Source organism: Aspergillus affinis (genome assembly GCF_023601865.1).
Source record: "Aspergillus affinis strain CMG 70 chromosome Unknown NODE_14_length_433147_cov_86_863592, whole genome shotgun sequence".
NCBI classification, from domain to species: domain Eukaryota; kingdom Fungi; phylum Ascomycota; class Eurotiomycetes; order Eurotiales; family Aspergillaceae; genus Aspergillus; species Aspergillus affinis.
Window position 1 is genome coordinate 254,503 of NW_026515795.1, and position 20,456 is coordinate 274,958.

Below are 20,456 nucleotides of genomic sequence, written 5' to 3' on the forward strand. Positions count from 1 at the left end.
TAAGCCTCCACGTGACCGTGCGGGAACTCGAGCAAACCTCGTTCTCAGGAAGCTCCCTTTCCGTCCGCGAAATACACGGTCAACCCCAGTTTATTCCCCGCGCACACGACTTTGCCATCGTTGGGGTGTTCCTGTCGGGGGTTTATCACGATTGTATGCCGAGAGCGATGTTTTGAAATGATTAAACCTGGTCCGGGCGGCGGTTCGAGCATTCCGCTCACATTTGCAACTCACGCGCGGGCGTGCCGACGTGACAGAATCTAACGGAAACACCCATCTTGAAAGGACAGACGATCCTCAGAAGGAGGAAGATTCACCATGGCGCAAACACAACCGCAGCAGTTTTCTCAGTCATTCTCCCCGCCGGGGTCGTCACCCTCGCCCGGGGCTCCATCGCCAGTGAATGGTGGCGTCCCTCCACCTCCCAAACGACAGCGTCTCTCACCTCTCCCCCAATCTCCCTACGCCTCACCCAGCTTTGGAACCCTACAACTCCCTCAAAATATTTCTCAGAATCTCCCGCAGAACCAGCTCGCTACCTCGGCCAACGCCATTAATGTGAACGGCTTGCCCCAAACACCTGTATCGGCACCGGCACCGGCACCTCCAGGAGCGATGGGGCCTCCGATGGGACCTCCGTCTCGACCTGCGGATAAGGCCACGGATGCTGCGGAACTGACAGATGTGTTGGCCTCGTCGGGTATCGATGTCAGAGAAGAAGAGGCCTTTCTCACCAGCAGCTATTCTGGTCCGGGTGTGCAGGTTCAGCAGCCACCGCGTCTCCAACCACAGCAGCATCACCATCAGCCACCTCTACCGCAGCAGCAGCAGCAGCAGCCACAACCTCCCCTCAACACCTCCTTCACCTCACAAACCTCGACCGGAACGGTATCGTCGCAACCTAGCTTCAGCGAACCCTCACAGTTCAAGCCGCCGACGGCCCAAGGATCTCCTCTCACTGAGCCGTCAACCCAGCCACCGGCGCCCTTCAAAGATCCGAATGAACCGACCCGAGAAGATAGCGAGGCGGCCAGGCGCGCACAATACCATCTACAGGAACCATTTCTCCTGACCAAGGTCTTGGAACAGAAATTGCAACGGCGTGGGTTTGAGCTGGGCGTCCGCATTCCGGCAGAAGGCCTGTTCCATCCAGTGCCGGGCCGTCAAGCTCCGATCGAAGTGACCGGACCCGACGGTTCGTCTATTGTGCGCACGGGTCAAACCATTCTTAACCAGGAGGGGGCTCCGTTGGTGGACATACTGAATTTGATGTCGCTATCTTGCGAAGAACGACTGCGAACGGTGGTTGATTACTCCTCTACACTGGCACGGAGCCGTCGCGAGCATTCTCACGGGGAGGTCCCTCTCGAATGGGACGAAATAGCCGTGCCATCCCCCACTGCGAACGGGACCGCAGGGAGTCCCAAGACCCCGCTCAAGAGTATGTCCGACGCGATTCATAGCAGAAACAAAAGGAAACGAAAGACATGTGCTAACAAAATCTGATACAGGGTCCCAATCAGCCACCGAGCAACCAACTCCCAAAAGCATTCCGGAGAAATACCGCATGCTTATGGATAAGGACAACTCCAGCGAGGAAAGCCGCGCGGCCAAACGGGCCAAACGCGATGCCAACGCTATCCTGGGCGAAGGTGCAGGCAGCAAGCCAGAGTCGACCGACATACCCGGGTCCGGCGCGTCTACGCCAACGATGGGCGACCGAGCGCCCACTATCGATAAGAAGGGAATGTCGAAGAAAGAAGCCCGGAAAATGGTGGACGCCAAAGCCAGCGAGGCTCAACAGCACAAACAGTCGGTGGAGACGGCACGACTGGCCACCAACAGCATGCTGTCACACCGCATGTTTGGACAAAAGAAGTCGTACTCGTGGCTCAATCCGCGTCCCGCCGGCGGCAGCGGCCTGTCTACGCCGTCCCGGACCAACGCGGCCACGCCCAGCGCGACTCCCGACAAGACTGGACGGTCTGGGGAACCAGCGGCGGCACCTGCTAAGCGACTGGGGACGTGGCGAGAAGACAAGGAGAAAGGGGCCGGGGTTCAAGTCCGGGATATTCTTTTCATGCTGGAGCTGGACGGACGAGGCGCCCGGCACGTGCAGAAGGCGTATTCCAAGGATCTCAAAGAAGATCGCGCGGACTGAAACGATCTCTCTTCTTCTACATGACACCCCTGATAATCTAGAGCACGGGTCGAGTCTGTTCTACTATTTCCGCACGGTTACTGCGCAGGACCGTGGTCATTGGCGATGCGGGTTGGATTCTTTTCTTTATCATTTCACTTCATGGATGTGTTCTTTTTATTTTGATTTATTAATCACTGCGAGCATTTGCAAGAGGCGGGTCGAGGGAAACCACAACATTGGCGCGCATTGTCCTTGATGATTCCCGAGCTGTTCGATCTGTACCCGCTGTTTTGACTCGGATTTAATGAGATGTGCGATATGGAGGGATTGTCGAGGCGAAAATGAGGATGAGGATCTTGCCTTACTGATAGCATAGACATGACAGTAAGGGCGAGGATGAGCAAACTACAATTTACCGTACAATCCACAAGTTCATCGTAGAATAAATAATCTGCACGGTCCTGGCCTCCAGCATCCAACCGATATTAAACGTGCCAGACTTAATTAATTGGATTTGGCTTTAATCCCGAGGGAGTCTAGCGCCCGAGATCGGGATACGGAAGAGCAGACGCGCCCGACGCGCAGAAGATTGGCCCTGCGCAACGCTCGCCTTCCTGTCTTGTTCCCTCCCATTCCCCCCTCTTCGTCTCTCTCTCTCTCTCTTCTCTCACTGCCCGTCTGAATGGCCATATCGACCACCCTCCATCCCATATTCACCGCGAGGGAAACCACCACAATGCAACACAATCTGCACCAACCGACTCGATGATGTCAGGGCCACCCACAAAGCGCAGGCTTGAAAAAGCGGAGGGGCTCCACCCGGTGTGATTGGTCCTTGGCGAAGGAGGCTAAGGGATCTAGCGGTCCTGTATGTATGTACTACTGAAGAGGTGTACGTCGGTCGTCGTCTGTCTGGATGGACGGATGGGATGTCTGGCCGTAAGGGCCGATCAGGGCGGTTCTGGAATGAGACCTCCATTTCGAGCGAGGTGAGTGACCGCCGCCGCCTGGGTCTGCTGGACGATATTTGCCACCGTCGAGGCCGGGCCCCGACGGTACGAGGGATTATCTTACTTCCTATGATCTAGGAGACTTCAGGTGGGAGACACGATAGATGATCTTGTTTTTTTTATTTATTTTATGACAATATCCCGAGTCACCAGAATCATCAGAATCATACTTCAGACTCGCCAGTGAAACTGGGCGAAACTCTCCGCGGCCACAGCCCGGCCAGACTGCGCCTGAGGCCCGTTTCGCCTCCGGGACTGGCTGGGCTGTCCTGGAAATATCATCCTGCCTTAAGGGCATGGATTCCTGAATCTTAGACCAGAGTACGGAGTACCAAATTACATGTTATAATATTATGCAGGCGATCTGCGCGAACGGAATCCCGGGACGTAAGCCTGTCCTGTAGACAGTCTGTACTCTGTACTCTGTACTCTGTACAGTATTCTTCCGGCCAGATTGCTGGTCTACCAGAATATACTGGAGATTGTCAAGACCAGTAACTAAAGAATGATTCTTTTCAGTACTCTCCGTAGAGCCTTGGGTATTATTCTGGTCAAGTGTGCAGCGTCGTAACCGAAGCCTCTCCTCGCCCTCGCCTCTCCGCCGTACAGAAGGCTCCAAATGATTCATTCCCTCACTCAATTGCTTCGTTTCTTTCTGTTACTCCCTTCAGTGTAATTCCTCATATTTTCTTTCTCTTTTTTTTCTCATTTTTGTTTTCCCTGTCTCATTCTATATTATTGCCAGTTTATTTCCCTCTACTTTGGTGGTCCATCTCCAGTTCCCCGTCCCAAATTCCTGGCCGTGAACCAGAAATTCGGAATCGCCTCTCGCTCTCTCTCGCTTCTCAGTCTCCAATGTTCGCCTTCCGATTCAATCGTGCGGTCATTGTCGCTCCCAAGCAAATGAGACAAACTTGCTGAAATCTTCCCGTATCGTCAACCTTCTCTACTTCGCCCCGACCGCCCTCTGTCGATTGGCATCCCCACGCCTGACGTTTTTCCCTTCCCTCTTTTCCCTTTCCTTTCTGCTCTCTTTTGCTTTCTCTCTTCCTCCGTCTCCTCCTTCTCCCTCTCGTCGAGTCCGGGCGTTTCGCATTCTCCGTCGGTCTTTCTCTCCTCCTCTTCCCTAATTCGACTGGGACGCCAACACGAGCATCCCCGGGTTTGCCGACCTGGTGCTTCGAGTCCCCCGTCTCATTCTCTTTTCTTGCCTAATTACTCGTTCCCTTTCTGCTCCCTTTTCTCTTTATTTTTATATTCTCTGGTCAGTCAAAAAGATCGTCCGAATTGATTGATTCTCGGCGGCCTACTGCGATCCGACTGGAACGGTTGGAGGAAAGACTTCCACCCTCCAATAAACCCTGTTCCCTCTCTTTTTGTCCTCTACCTCCGTCTCTTTCTTCCTCCTCTTTCTTTCCTCCGCGGCTCGTCCAAACCGATCGGGGTTCTGAATCCATCATGTCGACACAATCCACGGCCACTGCGACACACCCTACCACTCATCACCAACAACACTACGGATACCCCCATCATCAGACCTACCAACCAAACGTATCCTATCCGACCACCTCCGCCGCAGGCACTCGCCTAGCCTCGTCCGCTTACCCCTACGCCGTAAACCCTTCGACCGCTACTCTTCCCTACGCTCAATCTCCGAAACTCGCCCCCCCTGCGCCCCCCACACCCAACACCACGACGACGATCCCGACGACGACGGCTGCGACGGTAGCGACGATGCCCCCGACCCAGAACGGTGTCGCTGCGAGAGCGACTTCCGGACAGAATGGCCGCAAGAAGAAGCCGGACTGGGGCGAGTTCTATAAAAATGGTATACCCAAAGAGGTCATTGTCATTGACGACACGCCTCCGCCGGAGCAGTCAAAGGGCGGCTCTGCTCGCAGTTTCGCGACAACGTCCACCGTGACGGCTCCCAACGGCGCCGCACAACCACCGCTACCGGCTGGTAAAAAACGACGTACGGGGATGGAGTCCGCCTACGACGTGGCCTACTACGACCGTCCCTCGTACTCCATCAACCCCCAGCGGTACGGGGAAGATTCCTCGGCCGCCTCGCTGTCAACGGATCGAACAACGTCCATGCACACCACCGCGCCCACCTCTCTGTCCCAGGGCAGTGTGGGTGCCGGCAATGGCATCTTCTACGAGGATGCCAACGTGGGTCAGAAGCGAAAGCGAGTCACGACGCGAAAGGCCGTTCGCGATGAGCAGAAGCGAAAGGAGCTGGAGAGCGTTGGCGATGCGTTCTTGAGCTACGTGCCTCCGCCTAAGCCGCCCATCAAGGCGAAAGACGTGCCAGTACCTGTTGTTCGAGATGTAAGTGATTTCTTTTTTGTCTTAGTGATTTTGCCCGTTGACCCTTTACGTACAGTACGCCGGCCGAACCGAGAAATTTGACGATGATGATGGTCACTACATCGTGAATCCTAATACTCCCATCACAGACCGATGTAAGTGTCGAAATTTCTGGGCTGCTTGGATGGGTAGCTGACACCCGCAGACACGATCATCAAACTCCTCGGACAGGGGACGTTTGGAAAGGTGGTAGAAGCATACGATAAACACCGCAAGGCTCGGTGCGCGGTCAAGATCATTCGTTCGATTCAGAAATATCGAGATGCATCCCGCATCGAACTTCGAGTATTATCAACGCTGGCCTCGAACGACAAGCAGAACCGGAACAAGTGTATCCATCTGCGTGACTGTTTCGACTACCGCAGTCACATCTGCATCGTCACTGACCTGCTGGGGCAGAGTGTCTTTGATTTCTTGAAAGGAAACGGCTTTGTACCGTTCCCCAGTAGTCAAATTCAAAACTTTGCCCGCCAGCTGTTTACTAGCGTTGCCTGTGAGTCTTCCGCTTCCCCTGGGGTAACGGTCGGATAGATACTAATTCACGTCTAGTCCTTCATGACCTTAACCTCATCCACACCGACCTGAAACCCGAGAACATCCTCCTCGTCAACAACAACTACCAAACCTTTACCTACAACCGGACCATACCATCCTCCTCGCAAGCCATCTCACGAAGTGCCCGTCAACGACGGGTTTTGCTGGACAGCGAAATCCGTCTGATCGATTTTGGCTCCGCCACCTTTGACGACGAGTACCACTCGTCGGTCGTGTCCACTCGCCACTACCGGGCCCCCGAGATCATCTTGAACCTGGGGTGGAGTTTTCCGTGTGATATCTGGAGTATTGGGTGCATCCTGGTTGAGTTCTTCACCGGGGATGCACTTTTCCAGACCCATGACAATCTGGAGCATTTAGCGATGATGGAAGCCGTCATTGGGGACCGCATTGATACCCGACTGGTGAGACAGGTGATGCAAGGAGGTCGGAGTGGCAGTCAAAACCAGTCAGCCAAGTACGTATTATCTCTGCCATAGCTCGAACATCTGCTAACTGATGCAGATATTTTGTCCGAAATAAACTCGACTATCCGAATGACGAAACGACTCGTGCTTCGCGGAAGTATGTGAAGGCGATGAAACAGTTAAACGTGAGTTTTGCCTTTCTCCCTCTGTCTTTTTTATCATCTCAACTGACACCGGTAGGAGTTTATCCCCACGAATAACAAATTCCACCAACAATTCCTGGACCTCTTAAAGCAAATCTTCGTTTACGACCCGAAGGCCCGTATCACGGCTAAGGAGGCGCTGAAGCACCCTTGGTTCAAAGAATCCCTGGTGGACGATGGCACCGAAGCCTTGCGAATTGGGGAACAGCTGCAACGCAACACCCAACGCCGCTGACCCGAATCTCGGACTTCGGATCGTTCACTTGATGTATGGATACAGGTACAGTTACGATAGATGGTTCGTCTCTTGGATAATATTTGCATCGGGATGACAACCACACGCACCGCGTGACGACGATGGGAATTTACAAAATGTCCCTTGGACTTATGGAGTTGTGGCCCTTTTGGGACTATGGTGTATGGGGTTCAGTGCTCATCCAGGACCTTTGCGAAGCTTTACACATCAGCGGTCCGATCTAGACCGAAACCAGGAGGATAAAAAGCATCGGATGACATTTAGGTCATTGATGGCAGCACATTGTGTTTATCATCTGATTCATCGATTTCTCGCCTTGGGTTTGCCTGGTTTGCCTGGTTTGCCTGGTTTGCCTGGTTTGGGCATGTGGGATTTTTTTCATGGTTTATACTCATCACTTATGTGCTTGTTCTTTTTTCTTTCTCTTCTCATCATGTCGATGGATTATCTTTGACCTGCTCGGATCTATTTATCCTTTTCTCTGGGGTGGCGCTGGTGATTTATTGATACAGGTTTATCGCATACCTACTACTTACCTGGTTGTTTTCTTTTATATCTTGTTTTTATGGCCATGAGGGCTTGGAGGTTTGTTGGGAGGCCCGGATAGTGCGAATTTATATACCTCTTTGTTCTGCGTCACGTAGGTGATGATGGATAGATCTTCTGGCTGGACTGCACGGACAGTAGGACAGTATACGAAGTAGTAGGGATACCCCAGTTTCATGCATCCTGGTCGACTAACATTCTCCATGCAGATCACACAATCTCTAGTGTCAATTGTTGGAGACTAGCCCAGGACTTACCCCAAGGATGCATAATTAAATCATATCCTCCCCGCTTCTCCATCTCACATTCATTTATTTTTCCATGGAGCTCACCATCGCTGAGTATCACGACGCCCTGCGTGCTGGCTGCACCACCTGCGCGCGCACCGTCTCCGACTATCTCTCCCGCATCGCTCTGTACAATCCCACCCTGGGCGCCCTCATCACCATCAACCCCCACGCCCTCGATGACGCCCAGCGCAAGGATCGAGAGGGCCTACCCCATCCTCTACTCCCTCTCCACGGCGTCCCCGTCATCGTGAAAGACACCTATGCCACCGCCTGTATGCCCACCACCTCGGGCGTTCGCGCCCTCCGCTCCCTCACCACCAAGGTAGACGCCCTTGTCGTGCAGCGCCTCCTCGCCGCGGGGGCCATCCTCCTCGCCAAGGCCAACCTGCACGAGTTCTCCCTCGAAGGCGTCACACTGTCCTCGCTTGGCGGACAGACCCTGAACCCGTACGATCTGACTCGCACCCCAGGCGGTTCGTCCGGCGGCACGGCGGCCGCGTTGGCGGCTAACCTCGCCTTGGTGGGCTGCGGCGGCGACACGGTCAACTCGATGCGATCGCCTGCGTCGGCGTGCTCGCTCGCCGGGCTCCGGCCATCTAAAGGACGCGTTGAGAAGACGGGCATCATGCCGGTGACGTGGACGCAGGACGTCGCGGGCCCGATGGCTAGGACGGTCCGAGACGTGAGAATCTTATTCGATGTAATGAAGAATCCGTCAGAGGTCCCGTCTTCTTTACCTGGGCCTGAGCCAGTATCTGTTTCTATCCCTCTCCCCTTAAAGCCTTCAGTCGCAGACACAAACACCAACCCAATCCACAAAATCGGTATCTTAATCGATTACTTCCCCGACGAATCCACGCCCGACGGGCCCGTCATTCTCCAAACCATCACACAGGCCTTACATCTCGTCGCCTCCAAGACATCCAACAGGATTCAGTTCCTGCCTCTCCCGCACCAACCGACCTGGGACGTTGCACGGCTCCGCGCAGAGGCCGATACCCAGGCGTTTGAGTTCCGGTCCGCGATGGATGATTTTCTTCAGTCGTCGATTGTGGAATATACACCTCATCGGACTCTGGAGTCTGTTACTGCTAGTGGGGAGTTCTGTGCGGAGGCTCTCACGCCGGCGTTTTGGCAGACGCAGCAGGGTCAGAAGGAGAGCGAGAATGAGAATGAGAACGAGGAAGAGGAAGAAGGAAATATATACACCCCCACGAGCCCACAATACCGCAAACGTCTCTCCACCATCGCATCCCTCAAAGACTCCGTCTCTGCCTGTTTCGACAATCTCGGTCTCACTGCCATCGTGTATCCGCATCAACGCCAGCTCGTGGCTCGCGTGGGCGAAACCGTTCAGCCGGGGAGAAATGGCATACTGGCTGCGTTGGTGGGTTGGCCGGCCGTTTGTATTCCTGGTATGTTTTCCCCTTGGTCCTTGTCCTTCCTCTCTTGTCTTTATCTGGATACGTGTGGTTGTGATTGTGCGTACTTGTTACCATACAATTCACATACATGCGATTGGATGATATAAAAAGGCTAACCAAACCCACCAACCATCCCTATACATACCTACGTACAATGTATGTATGTAGGCATGGATAGGGAGACAGTGCTGGTGATACCCAATATACAGCAGGCTTCAGTCCCCCCGATGAAACCGCGCCATTGGGCGTTCCAATCGGAATCGAACTCATGGGACGGTTTGGGCAAGATGAACAGGTCCTCGAGCTGGGGGAGGTGTTTGAGGGGATTGTTCATGGGCGGAAGACACCTTTGTTGGAGGGAGTTGGTGGGTTGTGTAGGGATGGGTAGATAGATCCATTATTCCCAAATCTAGGTAAATACTCCAAATGGTGTATATATAGTTGGTTGTATACCTACCTAGAACCTGTCCAACAACTACCTGCAGAAACGACCTTCAACACACTCAAACAATATATATCAATCCAACAAACCCAGCCAAACCAACTTAAGAGAGAGAGAGAGAGAGAGAGAGAGAGCCCTAAAACCTATACTCAAACTCAAAATTCCCCCTCCCCTCACCATCCACAAACTCCCCCGTCAACACAAACCCAGCCTTCTCCAATACCCGTCTACTCGCCTCATTCAGCGCATCGGTGCAAGCCGCAAGGACTGGTTTCACTTTCACTTTCGCTTCCTCAGAGGCATTCACCGAATCAGACCCAGTCTCGGGATCAGTTCCATCATTGGAAGAAGTAGGCCCAATAGGAAAACCCAACAATCCTTCCTCTCCCACTACACGAATAAACCCCCTGACAGCCTCCGACGCGATCCCCCGTCCCCAGGTAGATGGATGGAATCCGTATCCGATCTCCCAGCGCTTCTCCTGGACAGACTGAGATTGAGGTGTCAAGGGGGATACGCCGAGGCGGAGACCTGTGGTGCCGATTATCTTTCCTTCCCCTTGCTTTTCGGAGGAAGGGGGAAGGTTGGTGTCGGTCGAAGAGAGTCTTTCGTGGATTACGTAGCCGATTGGGGAGATATCTGCGTTGATGGAGGTAGAGATATCTGGACGACTACGGTCATCGAAGTGGTTGAATCTCGAGAGCCAGGCGTGGGTGGTTTCCACGGAGGGATCGGGGGCGTGGTTGATACTATAGGTCTTTGGTTAGTGTCATTTTGATGGGCATTGACGGTGATATTGACAGTGGCATTGGTGGGTTTATGTCTATGTGCATGGGCAGTTTGAGTATGGAAGTGATTTATTTGAGTATAAACCATACCCATCGAAGAATGTCAATCGCAAACAAAAACCAACCCAATCATACACTACACATACACATAAACATCGAACAAGTACACCCTAAACACAAACGATAAAATAAAACATACCTGTACTTCATCACGTCATCGCGTCCCCTGATCTCGAACACCGCGTCGGCGTGCTGGTCCGCGTTCATGGGAACGAAGGAGAGCCGCGCGGTTTGGAAGGGTGGTGGGAAGGACATTTTTCTTTTGATCTCCGTTTGATTGTGGGTGTGGTTTGAAGTTGTGGATTATCGGTTGGTAGACAGATGGATGGACGGATGACGAGGAGAATTGGTGTTTTAGAGAGAGAGGGTTTAATTGAGGAGAATATGATTAGGGACGGAGGGAGAGAGCTTGAAGAATGAGGAGAGTTGGATTGCGGTTGCAACTTCAAGTTCAATTGGATTGGATGTGGACAACGAGAGAGAAGAAGGGAGTGAAGAGATGTTTTATATACAGCTACAAGTCTAGATGTTGGTTCTATCGCCTAGACTCTGACTCATTTGGTGGGGGGCTGATCCTGTCGGAGATAAGGAATTGTTTGACTGGGATTCTTGAAATTATGGCTATGGACAATGATTCTATCTCTATTCCGTCTAGTTTACTTTTCTTCTGGATGGATTCTATCCACCATATATACCCCTCATATAACCTTACATCTCTCCCACACAAGAAGTCCCCCCTTTACATCCCCCGGTTAAACTCCACCTGTCCATCCTTCCCTCCCCGGCCATGGAACTCATCCTCCAACGACTGCGCACTGATCGCCTGCCTCTGCGGGAACGCGCCCAGTGCCAACGGCAACGCAAACAGCGACGTCGTCAACACCAGTCCCAGATTCAACGGCATGATCATGCGCGGCCGCGCCTTCAACCACGCCGTCTTCTCCAACTTGACCAGGATCAGCGGCGGCAGGACCATGATCGGCGTAGCGTTCAACACACGACTGATGGCCGTCTCGCCGACTGCCAGCGTCGCCGCCTTCTTGCTCTTGCCGAGGCTCTGCACCGCCTCGCCCGTCTCCTCGCGCTTGGCCTTCTCCGCCTCCGACAGCACCGGGTACACGTCGATACCCTGGCGGATCTCCTCGCCGCGCATCAGGAACACGTTCAGGGCGCTGGCGCTGGCCACAGCGGCGAACGGCACCAGACGGCCGAGGATGAGCTTCGTGTTGGGCGAGATGCCCTTGAGACGGGGCACGAGGGCATTGAGACCCAGCGCGACGGAGCACGACGCCGACACGGCCATGAGGTAGGATTTGGTCATCTGGGAGACGGAGAGGGGGGTGGATTTGTTGGCGTTGGCGTTGTTGATGGCGACGTTGAGGGACTGGTTGGCGATTTGCCACATGAGGGTGCCGGTGGCCTAAGATATTACCATCAGCTGCTGCCCTGAGGGTGTACCTCCTATTTGGAGGGGGGGAGGCTCACCTGAAGACCCGGGGTAAGCATTCCCGCCGTGACCACCAGGTTAGAAAGAACGTAGCACGACATGCGGAAAGGCAGGAAGACGGGCTCGCCGGTGTCTGGACTCGTCAGTGCCACTCAATTGCCGACTATACCGTTCAACTCACCCGGATGCAGCGTCGCATCGACCACCTTCTTGGCGCGCCACAGGTCCGGCGTCATGGCAGGGACATGGCTCTGCTTGTAGGACGAGACCAGAAGCTTGGCCTGCTCGAGACCCGACGAAGAGACAAACAGCGTCCTGTATGCGGGTCAATTCAATGGACTCCTGGCTTTCTCAATTGCTCCGCGCCGACTTCGGCGGCTGACTTACCTGGGGTCCGAGATGTCGGCCGCATGACAAACGCGGCCCCAGTACGTGCTCAGATCATACTGGGAGGGAGGCAGGTCCCGATTGCCAGGCAGTGAGGTAGACATGAGGAGAGGTAAGGAGAGGAGAGGAGGGGTGAGGGGAGAGGGGAGTAGAGAAGAAGAAGAATAGAAAAAAGAGATGCGCAGACACCAGGAGGAAGGCAGAAAAGAGCCGAGACAAAGCGAAAATCCGTCACAGGAACCGCACGTGCTATCGGAGGCGGTGAGCCGATAAGCTTCCGGTCTGCCAATCGGACGAGGCCAATTGCAACGGACCCACCCGCGGGGAACCTCAGGCTGCCTCACCGCCCGGCTCGGGGGCCGGCAGTCTCCACCGCCCGGATTTGTCACCGGAAGGCGCTTGTGTTGGGGGGAGGGCGCAGTGTAGGAGGATACTAGGGTATATTATGATTTACTGGGTATATCTACGACTCTGAGAGAAGGATGCAGCATCTGCCAATCATGAATTACAAAGTACATCAAGAGGTATCATTCAGACTTCGTTCGTCTGCCAATTATTACAAGTAGGAAATCACGCCGGTCGGTCCCAGCAGCCACGGGTACAAAACATGCATGTTTCAAAATCAAGAAACAGTGGGGTATGTCTAAAAGATATCGCGGAACAAAGGAGATCCATACACAGGTTACAAGAAGGTGGGCAAAGAAATAGAAGGAATGACAGGTTCGACCGCGGGGACCGGATGGAAGGAAAAGAGTATGTAAGTCGTGGTCATAATCTCCATGAGGTTTAGAGTGGATAGCGAAAAGAGGAATTCTTCTCATCGGAAGCGATAGGACTTGTGTGCCAATGGCGACGTAGGCGCCAGTCCAAGGCTGCCGAGAGGCGTGCGGGTGCGGTTGCGACGGGTAGGAGTCTGCGCGCAGAAGATGCACACATACACCGACGGCAAGTGGGATCGCTCCAGTCCCACACATTTGGTGTGTAGCCAGTGGCTGCAGGATTCGCTGCTCCGAGTTAGTCTGGACCGGGCAGGACGAGAGTAGAATAAAACTTACCATTGAATCATCAAGTGGCCGCCGTTGTCCATCGAATTGCAAACACACCGAGTCCCGTTGCTGGGATTGCTGTATCGGTCGGTACTGGGCGTGGCCAGGTCTGGATCCGTCATGGTCGTGGGCGACGTGTTGGGGTCGCGGCCGTTGAGATCGAGTTCAACTCCAAACCGCGGTGGTGACGATCGAAGGTGTGCCAAAGATCGGGACGAATTGCTGGACCGTGAGCCGTAGCCCACGGTGTGAGGTCGAGGAATACGGCCCCGGTCCTGAAGCACTTTTCGCAGGGCATGCTGCGCATCGCCGCTATCGTCCTCCGGTTCCGGTGGAGGCCTCGACACGGAACTGGCGCTACGGTAAGACAGATCAGAGTGAATCATGGACTGCCGCTTTGGCGTCCGATTCCAGTCCTCGCCGATCTGCCTGTACTGCGGCCTTCTTGATATCGGTTGGGAGGCCCCGCCCCAAGGAGACATGCGTCCTGATTGGGAAGATGCCGCCGTGGAGCTGTACGACCCCTTGGATTGGGGACGCGAGCCCGAGTCGCTGCGGGCCAGCATGGATCTCCCCGCATCCGAGAAGGTGAACGACAGATTCCGGCTGGGGAAGGTTGGATACTCGGCATATTCCGGCGAGTCATACTCGCTTTCGGTTGCGGAGCCGTTCAGGTCCATTCCCATAACGGGGTCTGTCAAGCCGGTGGGCGTTTCAGCAACGGTCTGCATCTCCGCCTTGGCTCTGCCATCCCGGCCGATCTTCAGAACCACGGATTGGGACCGCCTGGGAAGCACGGTGGCAGTCGCCGAGGCAGCCCGGGACAATGGTTGCCGCAAAGGCTTGGTGGGGGAAGAACGGCCCTTGGAGGGGCTTTTGCGAATACCGTTGGCAGAGCTCATCCCGCCGCCGATTCCCGGACGCTGGGAAGAGCTTGTCACGGCCGTATGCGTCAGGCTGCGAGTCAACGAGGGCCGTGTCTGTCGAGGGGTGAAGCCGTCCTCGTCGTCGTCATCCTCGTCGTATCCGGGGAGCTGACAGTTCACACTCTGAGCCCGACGCAGCTCTTCTCGTTTGGATTCTTCGGTCTGATGGTGGTACGGCTGACGGGTCGTGGGCCGGGAGAATAGTCGCTTATCGGGAGTTGGCTGAGGGCCGCCAAAACGGCGGGCAGGGGAGCTGAGGAACATGGCCGGATCCTCCGCCTTGGCCACTGGCCGTCGAGGGGAGGTCGAAAAAGGGGCGGGAAAAAGGGCGGCATCGGTTCCCGAGGAGAGGCCGTAGGCATTGCCGTTAAACTCGGGCAGCTCCAAGTTGCTTTCAATGGAGGGCAATTGGGGGATGTGGGAGTCGTGCAAGGGGTTTTGATTCACATTAAATGCACTCGGCAGGTGTGAAGTGAACAGGTTGGTATCGTCCCCCGACAGGCCCATACCGCCTCCGTGTTGGCCCAAGTCATTTTCCCAAAAGAGTCGCTGCTGGGGGAAGAAAGGCGACGCCGATGGGTCGATCGAACCCAGCTGGAAAGGGTCCGGAGAAGTTTGAAGGTCTCCGAACAGCCGCGGGGAAGCACCCATCATCCGGCTGGGCGTCTCCAGATGGTCACCCACGGCACTGGAACCGGACATTCGCCGGCCCGTCTCGTTGAGGCTTCCAAATTCCGCTACCTTTCTCCTCGAAGCGCTACTCGGCGGAGGGGTCTGCATTGAGGCGGCAGACTTGGCCGAGTCCACCGTCCGAGGTGCATCTTCCCCTGCGTTGCCATTGGGTCTCGACGCACGAATCCGTTTAGCCGTATCGCTCTGGTGATCTCCTGCTTTTGCACTCCGCAAACCGGGGGCCTCCTGACCGGCAGTTCGATCTGGGCTTGTCTCCGGTAACCGTAGGGAATTGGTGTTGCCGTTATTCACATGGGTGCTCAACCCAAATCTTTGGGGCGTTTTGAGGAATTCCGGGCTGGAGGCATACGGATCGGAGGTATCCCAAGTGACCCGGGGATCGAAGAAACTGGATTCGAGTTTGGGGGTTTGGAAAGCGGAATCGCCAAAGACGTTTGTCGGGGGGGTCCTCGTCGGGGTCTGAGGTTCACCGTTTGGATAGCTGAAGCTAAACATGAGCGGAAGCTCCGTTAGCATCATTTTTTCAACCTCGATATGGAGCTCGGGGAGAGCTCCGTGTCAACCAATTCCCGGATTCGAAAGAACAAAGAACCTGGAAGTCTGGCAAAGACAGGATGATATGGGTAAAATCTGACTCAAAGAAGGGATTTCAAAGGAGGGCAGCAAGTACAAAAAAAGTGGTAGAGACAACCCCGCCTGGGCTCAAGGGAGATAGGGAAAAACCAGGACGGTTAACGAACATACCTGTGGACAGGGTGATCCCAACTCATGTCAGCAACGGTATGATCCTAGCAACCATTCAACGCAAGCTGCCAGGCAACCCTCTCTGGTGAAAGAGGCGTCTAGATACTTGGGAGGCCGTCAGGAATGCCGGGTGGAGGGGTTCGGCAGGGATCGATGAGCCCACGAATGTACAACGCCTCCACACGGGTTCATTGAAATTCCCAGCGGGTAGGCTAAGAAAGAAAGAGAGAGAAGAAAGGACCGGATTGAACGATTGAAACCCCTCGGAAGGAATGAAAGGGAAGGACAGCCAAGAGACCGAATCTAGCACATAGTCTCAAAGCAGTTTAATTACTCTGGGGAGAGAAACTAGTTGGTTGAGGTTGTAGATCAAGGACGAGAACAGGCGTGGGCGAAGGAGAGGGAGGAGGGAGGATCGAGGGAGTCGAAGGTTGGCAGGAAGGTTCCAACGAAGCTCTCCTGAACAAAGGGAGACGCGGAGGAATGCGATCGGGGGGGGGGGTTCACTGCCGACAGGATCCTTTATCTTTGTCTGGGAGCGAGAACAGACCAATGCGGCGAGCGAAGGCTGACAGGGAGAAAGGAAGGAGAAGAACGACGAAAGGTTGCAAGAGGGGGATTTTTTGTGTTTTCCTTTTGCTCTGTTTGTAATTTAGTCAGGATTTGACAGTTTTTTTTTTTTTTTTTTTTTTTTTTTTACATACACCCGCAGATCCACTGCCGGGACCTTTTTTATTATTTAATTTTAATAATAAGTACGAAATCAAGATAGAACAAGATCCAAGACTGGCAGGGAAAAAATAGGCCAGAAGCCGAATGGTTACCCAGAAAACAGGCGTCCCATTAATCAAAACCGAGGTCTTAGCCCGATCGTCCTCCACTTCACTAAGGCTGGTGTCTCGTTGGAGTGGAGCCAATCACCTCCGTGGGAGAGGGGGGAACGAACTCTCGTTTGTTGAACAAAGGAGGAAGAGGAATTGATCTGCAATCTACGGCTCTTCAGGGATATATTTCATAAGATGTACGGAGGAGAGAAGGTGAAATGGGTTCAATTGAAAGGGGTTCATACTTCGAATGCTTCTCTGACCAACACCACTACGGAGTAGTGTGCGCTAGACTCTTTCCGGTCCGTTATGTAAGAGCCCCGTCGTGAGTAGATACGGAGTACTAGTTACGGAGTCGTACTTCTGCTGGATACTGGATGATACATTCTGTGTGTTTGGTCTGCACCGAAGAGAGGAGAGGATACTTAGGATCTCAACAATACTGGTGATGCAGATGGAACAAATGACAATTCACATCGGATAGATTCACTCCGTCGAATGCCTCAGCCGGTCATCGCCTGTTTGCGCGGCGTCATTGGTTCCGAGCACAAGGAACGGCGGCCCATTTCCGTGGATCGGCTCCATCGTCATCTCCAGCACGATCTATTCGCTATGCTGTTGGCCGGCTGACGTCCGTGGTCAACCTCCGTCTCGCTTCGGCTGGCCTGTAGGTATCCTGTTGAAAGTATAAACAGTATGGTTGTTACTGTCAAGGGATTTGTTTAGAGTATAGATACCTTCAGGTAGTCTTGAACGAAGATCGAGTCCCTCCGACGCAAACGCCGATCCCGTCCGCATTGGACCGGCAACGAGATGGACCCTGCAAAGGATGCAAACACCCTCTTTCCCCGGTCTTATTAGACATTAACCGCCAGCTAAGAGCAAGTTAGCAGGTTAGCAACTCCTAATCTTAGCCCGTCCTTTAGCCCCAGCCAAGGGCCCTTTTTTTCAGCTGGCGCCTCGATCGGGCTTCTTTCCCCCCACGATTTGGCCGACCAGGGAAGGGAATTGCATGACGGCATCCTGTACCCAGCATCTTTTACGGTTTTACCCCCGGAGCTCGACTCTTGACTTCTGACTTCGAGATAGTCCGTCTCCATCCTACTACCGAGCTATTGACAGAAAACGACCCAACGTACCCATCCAAGCCAAGCCGTTGTTCCTCTCAGATCGGAGGATTTCTCTGCAAATCATATCCGCCCGGAGTCGCTCTGCCCTCGTCCCTAGCTAGATAGCTAGCGGCGTTGGGCGACGAAGCGGACGATCCGACCGTGAGGCGAAGTCTAGACTGTCTCAGGCCAGGCGCCTGGCCCCTTGTGATTGGCGGAAAGTCGGGGAAAGGGGATCATTCATAATGATATTAATATTGGCGGGCTGCCGACAATCACCCCGGTCGTAGACTGTACAGTACATACAGTGGACACCGTAGTTCCCTAGCAGGTATCACCTGGTGACGAGACCGGACTGGTCATGCACGCGAGCAACTGGACCTGCATCGGACTAGCGGCGCTGCTGTGCAATGCCGCAGGACGCACATCCTTAGCACCTACAGGGCCCGAGTACAGTAAATAATGTCCACGCCCCCTGACATGGCGTCGTTTGTCGCCGGGACAAATCCCTGGGTTGCACCCCTCAAAGGCTCACCCGGAGCGACCAGGTTCGATTTGCCTGGTTTTTAAAGTTGGTCACCGCAGCAAGGAGGGGCGTCTGTCAAGCTTGGAGTGACTCCCTTGTCCTCCGTCAGGACTTGATTGATAGATCTGTCCGCTCTGGGCAGGAGATACAGCTCTCCAGACTATCTACAGACTAACACCGCAGGGAGTCTTGTGTACCCACCCGACCTGCCTGCCTTGAAACGGCCCCAATTCCTTATGATGAATCACCTATCTAAATGGTGCTTCCCGCAAACGCTGCCTACTGGAATCATGTTCTGGTCAGGCAACAACCATGTGCAGCCTAGTTGAAGAACCTCAGTGCTGCATGTGGGAGAGCTTTCCTACCATTATTAGTTTATGCAGTGCTCAATTCTATCTCGGAATGACCAGTTGTTCGCTATGGCAGACCAAGTATTGCAGATTACCTACAAGCCATCCTTTCTGTACTTGGGTTGCATACTAATATAGAGAATTCTGGCATTCAAGGACTTGTGGCATGTCCAGTGACAGGTATACCGGATAACTGGACCGTACTTCTGCCTGGACCCTCAGGCAGAAAGGCACCACGCCCAACCCCGCCGTGGGAAAGTCTGACCGCCCAAAGGGAATCAGGAACCAAAAGGACGTCTTCGGGCAGAAAAGGTTCCCTTTGGCTTCTCGATTCATTCATTGTGCATGCAGGGCCCCAGTCACGAGATCTTCCATTAGAAATGCATCGGTAAAGAGGCACGACGTGTCTCCTCCTTCACCATGGACTCCGCGGTTGGGCTCTTTGTGATGCTACCCCTCTTTGTCTATCCATTACTCATTGTCGGTTGGTGAATAACACCTGCAACACTTTCTTCTGTATGATTCACTGTTGGGCCTGGGGTTTCGTCTTTACTTCTTCAATGCACTTGCCAGTCTCTACCTCTCTAGTTTCTAATTTCTTCCAATCCCATCCAATCGTGGGCTCCAAAATGGCATCAACTCCGAATACGCTGCGGAGAAAAGTCTCCAAGAAACGAGCAGCGGTCAAAAAGTCCCGACCAGCTCGACGACAGACCACCCTGGGATCTCCGCGGACCAAACTCACGCGAAAGGCGGGTATCTCCAAGCGCAAAGGTCGGAGCAAGAATCCCAAACGCCAGGACGCTCGGCGCGCTTTGAAGTATGCTAAGCTTGGGATTCTCCCGCCTCCAACGAAGCCATTTGAAGAGGTGTGTGTTTTGGGCGTTTACCGTCGCTACCCCTTGCTTTGCCTGCAGCTTTCCACCCCACGGTCAACTATTTGCATGGGTCGTTTGCTAACTTGACCCGGTAGAATTGCTTCCAACGAACGCCCGTCCCGGAAGAGTATGTCTTCGTGCCCAAGGGAGACGTCTACATCACTCGCCATTGCCGGAGCAAGACTAAGGAATCTGAACGCACTGTATATGTAGTTTATGTAAGGCTCTTCCCCTTTATCAACCCCCCACCTTCCCCCTTATCGATTGACACGGGTTCCTGACAAGCACAGGACAACGAGGGGAAATACCCCCTTGGTCTGCGCGTCCCTTCCGACATCCACTCCGCCGTCCTGGAGTCCGCCGCCGCAACGGCCGATTCCCGCGCCAGCGCCGTCAAGCTGCGTGACGAGAAAGAGCTGGCGCACTCGCGAAAGGTCCTGCGTAGCGAATTTCCGCTGATGCCGGTCGAGTCTCTCAACACCATCCTGGATCACGCGTTTCGTAAGGGCTCAGGTCGGGTAGGCCGTACGTCGCAGATCGAGGATGAAAGTAAAGCTGCCATGGCGGTCGAGGCGCATATTCGACACACCCATACGCCGTACGAGGAACTGCTGCGTACGGGTACGAACCGCGACGTTGCCCGGCGGCAGGTCTGGGACAAGGTTCATACGATCATGGAGGCTTGGAAGGGGTGCGGCAAACAGCAGTCGACGAGCGCCCTGACTCTGCGGAGCCGGAAGGCGAAATAAGTCCATCTTATCTGGTATGCTCGACGAAAATTCATGCCGGACCTAGATTAGGTTCCGTCTTCCTGGCCTCTCACCGCCATGCGCTGTCGAAGAAAATTGTCTGCCTTGTCAAATCGGGTTAGGGATGCCACCGTATGCATTGAGAGTGGAAGGTCGAGCAGACGCGGACACGACTTTTATGATTATGACGACTGTGAGAGATACACATAGAATCGGTCTTAATAGATCTCAATGGGAGGACTCCCTCTATCGAGGTAGATACCATCACAAGCTGACTTCA

General features: G+C 54.1%; 7 protein-coding genes across 7 annotated transcripts; 4 read left to right on the top strand and 3 right to left on the bottom strand.

Moving 5' to 3' along the window:
- Window positions 1-318: 318 nt before the first annotated feature.
- On the top strand, window positions 319-2,161 carry KD926_002368 (uncharacterized protein; the record flags this gene model as incomplete). Its single annotated transcript, XM_053097054.1, has 2 exons — window positions 319-1,441; window positions 1,512-2,161. 2 exons carry the CDS (start codon window positions 319-321, stop codon window positions 2,159-2,161), a joined length of 1,773 nt encoding a protein of 590 aa, XP_052958970.1.
- A 2,450-nt stretch (window positions 2,162-4,611) lies between these two features.
- KD926_002369 (putative protein kinase (Lkh1)) lies at window positions 4,612-6,926 on the top strand (the record flags this gene model as incomplete). Its single annotated transcript, XM_053097055.1, has 6 exons — window positions 4,612-5,487; window positions 5,543-5,621; window positions 5,672-6,019; window positions 6,076-6,538; window positions 6,586-6,673; window positions 6,729-6,926. The coding sequence occupies 6 exons, from the start codon at window positions 4,612-4,614 to the stop codon at window positions 6,924-6,926; spliced, it is 2,052 nt and encodes a 683-aa protein (XP_052958971.1).
- Window positions 6,927-7,814: 888 nt separating this feature from the next.
- On the top strand, window positions 7,815-9,595 carry KD926_002370 (amidase; the record flags this gene model as incomplete). Its single annotated transcript, XM_053097056.1, has 2 exons — window positions 7,815-9,198; window positions 9,417-9,595. The coding sequence occupies 2 exons, from the start codon at window positions 7,815-7,817 to the stop codon at window positions 9,593-9,595; spliced, it is 1,563 nt and encodes a 520-aa protein (XP_052958972.1).
- Window positions 9,596-9,785: 190 nt separating this feature from the next.
- KD926_002371 (GNAT family N-acetyltransferase) lies at window positions 9,786-10,752 on the bottom strand (the record flags this gene model as incomplete). Its single annotated transcript, XM_053097057.1, has 2 exons — window positions 9,786-10,398; window positions 10,637-10,752. The coding sequence occupies 2 exons, from the start codon at window positions 10,750-10,752 to the stop codon at window positions 9,786-9,788; spliced, it is 729 nt and encodes a 242-aa protein (XP_052958973.1).
- Window positions 10,753-11,236: 484 nt separating this feature from the next.
- KD926_002372 (sideroflexin family transporter) lies at window positions 11,237-12,435 on the bottom strand (the record flags this gene model as incomplete). Its single annotated transcript, XM_053097058.1, has 4 exons — window positions 11,237-11,917; window positions 11,983-12,077; window positions 12,126-12,259; window positions 12,332-12,435. The coding sequence occupies 4 exons, from the start codon at window positions 12,433-12,435 to the stop codon at window positions 11,237-11,239; spliced, it is 1,014 nt and encodes a 337-aa protein (XP_052958974.1).
- A 713-nt stretch (window positions 12,436-13,148) lies between these two features.
- KD926_002373 (PHD finger domain protein) lies at window positions 13,149-15,515 on the bottom strand (the record flags this gene model as incomplete). The annotated part of the gene is made up of 2 exons (XM_053097060.1): window positions 13,149-13,323; window positions 13,387-15,515. The coding sequence occupies 2 exons, from the start codon at window positions 15,513-15,515 to the stop codon at window positions 13,149-13,151; spliced, it is 2,304 nt and encodes a 767-aa protein (XP_052958975.1).
- Window positions 15,516-19,178: 3,663 nt separating this feature from the next.
- Window positions 19,179-20,176, top strand: KD926_002374 (DUF2293 domain-containing protein; the record flags this gene model as incomplete). The annotated part of the gene is made up of 3 exons (XM_053097061.1): window positions 19,179-19,418; window positions 19,523-19,645; window positions 19,718-20,176. 3 exons carry the CDS (start codon window positions 19,179-19,181, stop codon window positions 20,174-20,176), a joined length of 822 nt encoding a protein of 273 aa, XP_052958976.1.
- Window positions 20,177-20,456: the final 280 nt, after the last annotated feature.